Source organism: Sparus aurata, chromosome 21, assembly GCF_900880675.1.
Source record: "Sparus aurata chromosome 21, fSpaAur1.1, whole genome shotgun sequence".
Taxonomy (NCBI): Eukaryota; Metazoa; Chordata; class Actinopteri; order Spariformes; family Sparidae; genus Sparus; species Sparus aurata.
The window spans coordinates 21,847,920-21,857,090 of record NC_044207.1 but is presented as its reverse complement, the minus strand read 5'-3'; the positions used below and the strand labels follow the sequence as shown (position 1 = coordinate 21,857,090).

Here is a 9,171-nt window from a genome sequence, read left to right as displayed (position 1 = left end):
CACCAAAGTGTTCCCTGTTATCACATATTTCACCATCTTTAACCTAAATGTTGTTCCTCCTCACACTGCACCCCTGCCAATTTCCCACCGACGCCTCTCTCTCTCTCTCTCTCTCATTCAGTCTCTCTCTCTCTCCCTGTGTCTGTATATGTGTGTGTGTTTGAGGTGTGTGCATGTGTGTGAACTCTCTCTCTCTCTCTCTCTCTCCCTCCTCCTCTCCCATCGATAGCTACCTTTCTCCCTCAGTGTGTGAGTGAGTGGCCGTGGTTCTGCTGCGTCTGCCTCCCCCCCCCCTCCCGCCCTCCCCCCGCCCCAGTCGGCCGGCACTCATCCCCCGGACACTGGTTCCAAATTGATGGCGACCACTCCGGACAGCAGCACAGACCGCAGACCGATCCGGAGACTCCGCTCCAAAAGCGACACCCCGTATCTTGTTGAAGCCCGTCTCTCCTTCAACCTGCGGACAGGTAGGACGCAAACACATCCATCCATCCATCCATCCAGCCGTCCCTCCATCCTGCTGCCTCCCAAAATGTTGTGGCTGGATGTTTGCGCGCCCCCCCCCCCCCCCCCCCCCAGATGTGCGTGGACTAGAGAGAGGGGGGGAAGATTTCAGCTTTAAATACGCGTCTAGTTTACGCGACAGTCCTCGGAGGGTGTTATCCATGCTGGTGTGTGATGGGTGTGTGAGATCCATAACCCTTTCACAAAAATATAAATTAATAAATATACATAAATATTCTCGTAAGGCGGCGAGAAAAATGTGACTGAAATGTTACGCAACTTTGTGGAGCGACGCCGCCGCTGCTGCTGCTGGTCACTGGCGCGTCTGGCGCAAGAGAAAACACTGAATTGTCAGATACTAAACATTTTTTTTTAAAACAGATATTTACAGCTTTAAAATGTCGCCCATGTGTGAATTCGGATTCGGCTTTGGTAATTGCAACCACTCTTAATTCATAACGCGGTTACATAATATGAAGGAGCATCAACGTGACCTGTAGTAGCCCTGGCTCTGAGCCCTGAGCCGCGAGCTGTGCTGGTGTGCACACAATCTGACGGGACATCCGGCTTGTTCAGCATTGTGTTGCAGATTTTAATCACCTCATCTTTTTATTTATTCTATTTTCTTTTCTTTTTTTAAAAAAAAACTGTTGTAATAGATCCCGTGATGATGCTCCTGGTGAACAGTCCTCTGTCTCCATCAGCCTCTACACAGCGTGCTGCATCCCCTTGTTACCATGGTGACTTGGCATTTTATGCTGACTGAGTCAACAGATCTTTTTTTTTTTGCACACCAGTGTAATCAAGACACACACACACACACACACACACACACTCCCCTCATCCAGCAGACTGTTTTACCACACACACGGCTCTCTCGTGTCATTTATTAATCTCTGAGGGGCGTCTGATGTTTGTAGCCGTCTCATTACTCACTTATCATTCACTGGGGGAAAAAAAAGGATTTTAAAGTGTGGCCTCGTGTGTAATGACCACAATTGACATCACAAGTCCCACGCTGTTTTTTTCTTTTTTTAGTTCCCTTGATGCTAATGTTCTGACATACAGGATGCAAAATAGAAAAAAAAACATATCAGTACCCGAGAGCCCACGCAAGTACAAAGACATATCCTGGCCCCGGCAGCTCGGCTCGCTTTGGAGTCACACCCAGTCCATCCACTCAGCGAAATGTGTGAGAGCACCAGCCCTTCTGGTCTGCTGTGGTGCTTGGATGGTGGCCAATTCAATAAGGGGGTTTTAGAGATGATGTATTGTGGGCTTTGAGAGGTGGTTTAAGACGGTCGCTTTGAGCCTTAGATAGCCGTGGGGTTTTTGCATGATCGAATGCATCGATGTGAGGAACGTGATTTGGTGTTTTTAGAGGAATTGATTACTGTCATGTGGAGACCTGACAAAACTGAAGGTTAGAACAGAGATGCGACGTGCAAACATGTTCTGATGTAACGAAGGATAAACATGTTGGCAGTCAACGTTTCTGCAAACCACTGATATGTGTACGTGTTGCATGAACCACACTGACATTTTTAACAAAACGTGCCATATCACATTCACATGACATGTTTGTATATATAACCTGACTGCCAAGGGGACAATTCCCTGCCGTGTTTGTGGCGACCAAAGCAGGAATTCTAAACCAAAGCATGATCTTTCCTTCACCCTGACTAGCGGGGGACTGGTTTTATGCGTAAACCTAACCTTAAAAATGTAATGTTTCATAATATCTGTTGTTTGCAGAAACGTACACTGCCCGAATGTATTCCGGCGACTGGTTTGCGTAGTGACTGTGTCTGTGCGTGTGGGATGAAATTACAGATTATTCTCATTTACGACTAATCCACACGTGTTTTGTTTTTTTGTCACATCTAAAATCGAATAATTCAGTCTAGAGCTGCAATGGTAAGCCAATTAACGGCTAGGTCAACCAGCAGAAAATTAGCTTCCAACTGTTTTGATGATCAACTAAATGCTTCAGTCGTTTTTCAAGCGACGATATCAACAACGCATGCTGGTTCCAGCTTTGTAAATGTCAGGATTTGTTGCTTCTCTTTGTCTTTGGGGTTTTGGATTGTCGTGTTTTTAAATCCTGGTGCAGGAGCCCCACACCTGCCCTGCTTGTTTCCCTGCTCCGACACACCTGATTCAAAGGATCAGCTCGTCATCGAGCTCTGCGTAGGCCTGTTAACTATCCATTCATTTGAATCAGGCGTGCCGGGGTAGGGAAACGCAGGGCCAGGATGGAAAAAAACACTGGACTAAACAAGTGACTGATTAATTGCGGAGAGTAGAACGACACTCAAACACCTTCGCCATGGCTCAGTGGTGCGCTTTAATTCAATCAAGCCCGACCCAGTATCAAACTCCGTAGCCCTTAAACTACCCATAACTGCTCAACCATAGGTAACGCTCACCAGACCAGTGATCAGAATCAAATTGTACTCCATCTATCTAAATATGGCTGATTTCTCTCTTTCTTTCTATCCTGCAATGTTGAAGAAAGTGAGATCAAATTCCTGTATCTGACCCTTTATCCAAATCCACACCTAAAGTTATTGGGGTCTATCCTGGACCGAGCCTCCATTCAAGTTCCGTGTAAATCCAATCAGTAGATATCTGAGTTACCCTGCCGACAAACCAGCCAAGGTAATTATCGCCAGATGGATCGATGATGAAAACAGTGGTTAGTTGAAGCCCTAATTCAGTCTATAAAATGCCACGAAAAAGTCCACCACAGTCAACCTACAAGTCCCGATGGCAAACAGCTTACACGAGACACAGAGAGAGAAAAAGCTTCATCCCGATTGAAAAGCTGCCAGCGAATCGATGAATCAACTAATCATCTCAACACTGATGTGTTTCAGTGCAGAAGGTCACCGAGCAGAGTGTGTGTTCTCGGGAGAGTAGCAGTCCCAGCTCTAGAGGTTGCGATCAAAGGGTCATCGGTTTAATCGTGAAGTGAGTGCAGCTGCTCTCGTGTGCCTGCACCGACAGCTCCCAGGTGTGTGTGTGTGTGTGTGTGTGTGTGTGGCGCTAACCGGGGGAAAAAAAAAAAGAGCAAGAGTTATCTGTTTTTGTTTACCTGCATGAGTGAACGTTGAATTAAACCAAAAAAAAAAAGAAAAATGCTCCCAGCATGTTTATCTCAGATAAAGCCTCTGTAGTTCGAGGCTGCTCTTGTTGCCAATGAGTGTTTGGCCTGTGGAGACGAGCTTGTTGTGGATGGCAGGACACTGTCATTTGTCTCCGTGGTCCTTCTTCTTTCCTTTTTTTTTTCTTTTTTTCTTTTCCTATTCTACGAGGAGCTCATACAAAGCAAGAGGATGGTACGGGGGCGATTTGTACAATGGCGCTGTTGACTCACTTCCACCTGGAGAAGTGGAGCAGGATTTAGCTTGCTTATTGCCAAGGAAACCAAAAAAAGTGTGGTGGTTGTGTGCCCAGGTGCTTAATAATGATAAATGACCAGAGCTGCCAAGGATGTGAAACAAGAAACTAAGCAATTATCTCAGTGGAGTTCTGGCTTTGGTTTCTATCTGTCATGTTCTTTCTTCGGGGTCATTATAATGGTTATAAACACAGCTTAATGTTCTATAAAGATAATAAAAAAGACACAAGGGGGAGGAGGGGAGGGGGGGGGGAGAGATTGATATCCTGTGAGTAGGCGAATCCATTGTGGAAAATCCGATGACTGTATTTGTGTTTTTCATCAATGAGCTGCTTGCTTCACAGAGGAGCGGGAAACACACTTTTAATATCAAACACGGCCGCGCTGCAATCAAGACACCGGTGCCAGTCTGTCGTTCGCTTCAATGAGTCGCGTGGTTCGTTTTGATGTGCGATGGGGTTTGTGTTGGCCCCGGTGACGAGTTGGAGGTTTTTTTGTTTTTTTTTCAAGCCAACTCGGCTGTTTGGTGTTTAAACAGCAGAGGGTTTGCTTTGCATCCCCGATGCTGAAGCCGAGCCTAGTTAGTCCCGTACATGGATCAGTGGTGTCAGCGGGGATTCGGTTTGGCTTAAGCAGAAACAAGGCTCGTACTGTGGCATACAAATGACAGACACTCTATGGGCTTTTAATGGAATCAGAGCGCATGTATGACACATTGCTTTATTGCATTGGCCTGTTTAGCGTCTGCGCTAATCTAATTTGCCCCACAGTTTAATGGCCCCTGCGCACAGTCACAAAGATATAACAACATGATGGCATCGGTTACCGTGCGGCTATCAACGGCTGTCACCGGTCATAAAACATTAGAGGATGTACTGTGGGTGGTTGACCTACTTCACAGGTTTGATTTCAGTCAAGCGCACACACATACACACACACACACACACACACACACACACACACAAACACTGTATATTTGCACTGACAGCTGAGAGATTACAGCATTTTTGCAACCAGAATCACCGTTGTTCTACCTGAGAATCTCGTTTATTTGGAGCCGAAAGGCAGAGACACGTGTACTTGTGTGTGCACGTCAGCGTGCACGGCCCCTTGTTATTGTGACGTGTGTGTGTGGCCCGCTGACACAGCATCCGTCTCACCAGAGGAGGTTGTCTGCTTGTTTTTATTCTCCCATCACTCAGCGGCTCGACAACAGCCCCATCTGCTTTCTGTCTGAACGCTCACACTACACGCAACAAACTCTCCCAATTACAGGAGCTGGCTGTTCAGATTTTCCGCTAACGTCCTGCTGCCGAAGATAACAGACACCTTTGGGGTTTTTCTTATGTCTTTGCTCACGCACTCAACCTAACCTTTTTCACTCTGTCTCCATCCTTTCTTTGTCTACATTCTGCTCCTTTTGATGAGAATATAACACACTGATTGACTGTCTGGTGCAACTGCAGGTGTTTGACAGTACAGTTGTGTTTTGAAATGCTGCACAATGGTAAACCACATGGCTAGGGTTCGGAAAACATCATGTTTTGGCTTAAAATACCTGTTTTGGCGTCACAAACACAGCTCGCCTTCACGTCAACATTTTCCATTTTTTGTTGCCACAAACATGGCAGGAAATTGTCTTAAGGTCTTGAGTCTTAAAAAATACCCAGCCGTGTCCCGTTTACGAATGTCAGATCGCAGTGAGCCCTTGTTCAAAGTATGCGGCGGTTTCACAACACATTCGCACATCCGACTAACTCAGACGCAGGTGCGTTGGAAAGTGTCACTTCACTCTTGAAGAAGAATAAGATCCCGCACCAGCACCACAATGCACTCATTTTACTGATGTTTCGGCCCTTTCAGACCAGAGGGATCATAACTTCCAAGACTGAAGCGACAGAAATGTTGAAATGCTGTCATGAGCTGCCGTCACTGGCTTTATGTCTTGCAACTTCACTGCCATCCTGTCTAGCTACTGACGTGAAAGTCAGGCAAACACAATACATTTTTTGGAACCCTATACCAACATGGTTCATATCCTAGCTCAAATTTTAATGTATCAGGGGTCTGCAGGAACATTTTATCCTGCCGACTCCGTTGATGTTTAAATTGTGTTTTAATTGTGCTTAAAATGAGTGATAATAATTTAGCTCTGCTTCCTTGACTTCTAGCGAGATCTTAGAGAGTGTGTACCATGTATTAAGGCTGAGTCCTTGATTCTTTTGCTGCATGTCACCCCACCTCCTCCTATCTATATCTTTACCTTTCCTGTCTCTCTCACTATTTACACGAATGAAAAATGTCAATAAAAGACGATGCTGTCCAAACAGACCTGGCTTCTAACCATGGCATGATCTGGGCACAGCTCGTGAATACTATGGTTGCGGATCATGTAGCATATTGCAGTTAAGGAAGGTGGCATATGGAACATTAAAGCGAGCACACCTACTGTACAGATGGTAATTGTGCTGAACAGCTGGATGCTGTGTGCGGTGGGAGAGGGGTGGGGGACGCTGAGGGCTGGAGCTCACAGTACCATACCTGGCTGGAATGCAAACAGACAGAGCCGAAGCCCAGACGCGGCTGCATTGCAGTTGTCGGGGGATTGATAACATGGTGTGGTTTTTTTTTTGGCATCCCTACACGTAAACAACACACGTACCCTGTATTAAAATCCAAACACGTCTACGAATTGGGATGCAAGCACACGAGTAACACACGCCATTTGGATATGTACGGGCACTCTCTGTCTCACAATCCCAATGTTCAAATCTGGCTGTGTGTTGCAGCCACATTGCGCTAAAAAAAGCTAAACTGAACTCATTCACCACCCACCACTCCCTGCATCTCTCTCTCTCTCACTCTCACACTCTCTGCTGCTGCTCTGTGTTGCAATCCCTGTACAGTAAGCACCGCTGTCCCAAAGAGTACAATCAATACACACCAGATGCGTGGTGGGACGGGACACATTTCTGCTGCAGAGCTCTGTGTTCCAGCAGGGTTTAACCAGAGGGATTGTCTCAGAAACACTTCACAACAGGCACGGGGATGGATTTAACTGTAGCCTCTCTTAGCAGGACGTGTACGCAGACAATTCTGTATTATCGCTCACTACCCTGTTAATAATTTAGAGATGATTTTCATAACCGGCGCGCATGGGGGAAAGTCTGGTCGGATGATCGAGCTTTCGTCGGAATTCAAAAAAAGCAGCTGAATGTGACTGCAAGGTCAAAGAACAAGCAGAATTTGAGATCACTAATTCGAGCTGTCAGTCCTTTTTTTTTTTTCTCAAAGGGAGAGTGAATTTCAGATTAACTAGTTGGGCCGGCGCCAGTGCAGAGGCTGCTGAATCTGTAATGTTTTTCAGCTGTTTGCAGCAACACTGGAGGCTATTAGCACAAGTGTTTAACAAAGTGATGATAATTAGTGGCGGGGGATTTTTCTGTTCTGTGTGTCCCAAACACAGGCGCAAAGCACATCACTGATGTTTCACACCATCTGATGAGGGACTAACAGCCCTGCATCGCAAAAAGAAAAACAAGCACTCATCTTCCCTACTTGGTTACACACATGGGCCTTCTCCTGCTAAAGCATCCAGGGTCTGAATAAAACATGAGTGGGAAAATCAGAGCAGAAAATAGCAATGCTATATGCAGGAATCTTACTGGATGCGCCCGCTGCATAAAAATTTCAATCAACCGTCAGTGTCACCGGTCCAGAACACCTGCCTACCTCAGTAGCAAGGCGGTTCAAAGCAAACGACAGGCAAGTGTCTTCTATGAGTGGTTTCAGGAAGCTGCGTCTTCCCAGAATCCCTCTCTCTCCCCCCCTCGCTCTCTCCATTCTTTTCATCTCTCTCTGCCTCAATTGGAAGCGTGGGGAAAAAGGCTCCTGGCTGTGATGTGCTTTTCCACACGCCAGCTGAGAAATGACGCCTATTTCAAAAGCCTTCCAAGCTGAAGAAAAGCGGCATGACGATGTGCTTACGGGTCATATTTATAGTAAGTGTGGCGGCACATTGGGAAGAGAGGGGTAAAGATACCACTGCAATCTGAAAAGGCGGCACTGCCAAGGAGCAATTACGCTGGAGCTGGAGAGCCCCTCCTGAATCACTGATGCTGGTTTCACTGAATTTAAAGCCACACGCAATAAATTCTGTTGGATGCGAGGAAGTAAAACAAAGGTAGGGATGGGTGGATGGGTGATACCCCTGATATCTACAGCGACAACAAAATATATATTCTCAGAGAAGATAATGTCGGGCAGGTGGGGGACAAACGATGGGCATCCATTACGAGTGGATATGATGAATGTGGACAGAATGGCATCTTGTTGCTGGCGTCACCGGTGCAGCTCCCATAGTGCACCAGCTCTTCAAGACATTTCTGCTGAGTAAGAGACTTCACAGAGTCAGAATCCCGTCAACGCTGCTGCAAATCCAGGACTCAATTCAATCAAAGCTGCACTGCACCACTCAGCAGTCCTTCACAACTATATCTTATTTCTATATGATGGAAGTCGGGATACATTTCAACTGTTATCCTTCCAGGCGCAGGCAATACTTCCATTGTTTGAATGAGAATAAAGAGATAATTTACATTAACAGAAGATGTGCGACCAAATTTCATTAGCTACACCGCCCGATGTTTGTTAATCCTCAAATGTTTTGTCGCATAGAGCTCAAATTAATAATAATAAAACTTTTGTCACAGTGAATCTCTCCAAATATTAATCTTTATGTTGCAGTATAAACCTGTAGCTCTTCACCTCTGTGTCTACGCGGAACACTGTGGTAAATTATGCCTGCACGTCTCAGACAGTTATGTAAGCCCGTGTATAAACAGGCTAATAGCCCACAGGATAAATGACTTCCATCTGAAGTGAATAATTCTGTGGAATTAAGTTATTGAACCAGAGGGGACAGCGTGCTCCTCCTCCCTCCACATATCTGACGTAGAATTGATTTTTGTAATCACATCACATAATAACTGCAGTGATAATATATTGACTTTTAATAAAGACAGAAAACAATCCCACCAATGGGATCAAAACCAAACAGCATTCTCTGAGGGTGTCATCAGTTAAAGGTTGAATATGTAATATGCTTATTAAAAGCTATATTTTTTCAAAAATAATACATCCACGGGGCGTTTAGAGGGGCGCAGATTAAAAGTAATTATATTATAATTAAATTATATTTAGTCTGAAATAAATAATTTAAGAAATTTTGACGGGTTCGACAATGACTTCCTGTTTACATCCTA

General features: G+C 45.4%; 1 protein-coding gene across 1 annotated transcript in view; it reads left to right on the top strand.

Moving 5' to 3' along the window:
* Positions 1–301: 301 nt before the first annotated feature.
* The window catches only part of LOC115573074 (phosphatase and actin regulator 1-like), a 91,519-nt gene continuing 82,649 nt past the window's right edge, over positions 302–9,171 (top strand). The window contains exon 1 of the mRNA XM_030403695.1: positions 302–467. Within this exon, the coding sequence (XP_030259555.1) occupies positions 356–467 (112 nt within the window). The 5' untranslated portion in view covers positions 302–355. The remainder of the gene's footprint in view (positions 468–9,171) is intronic.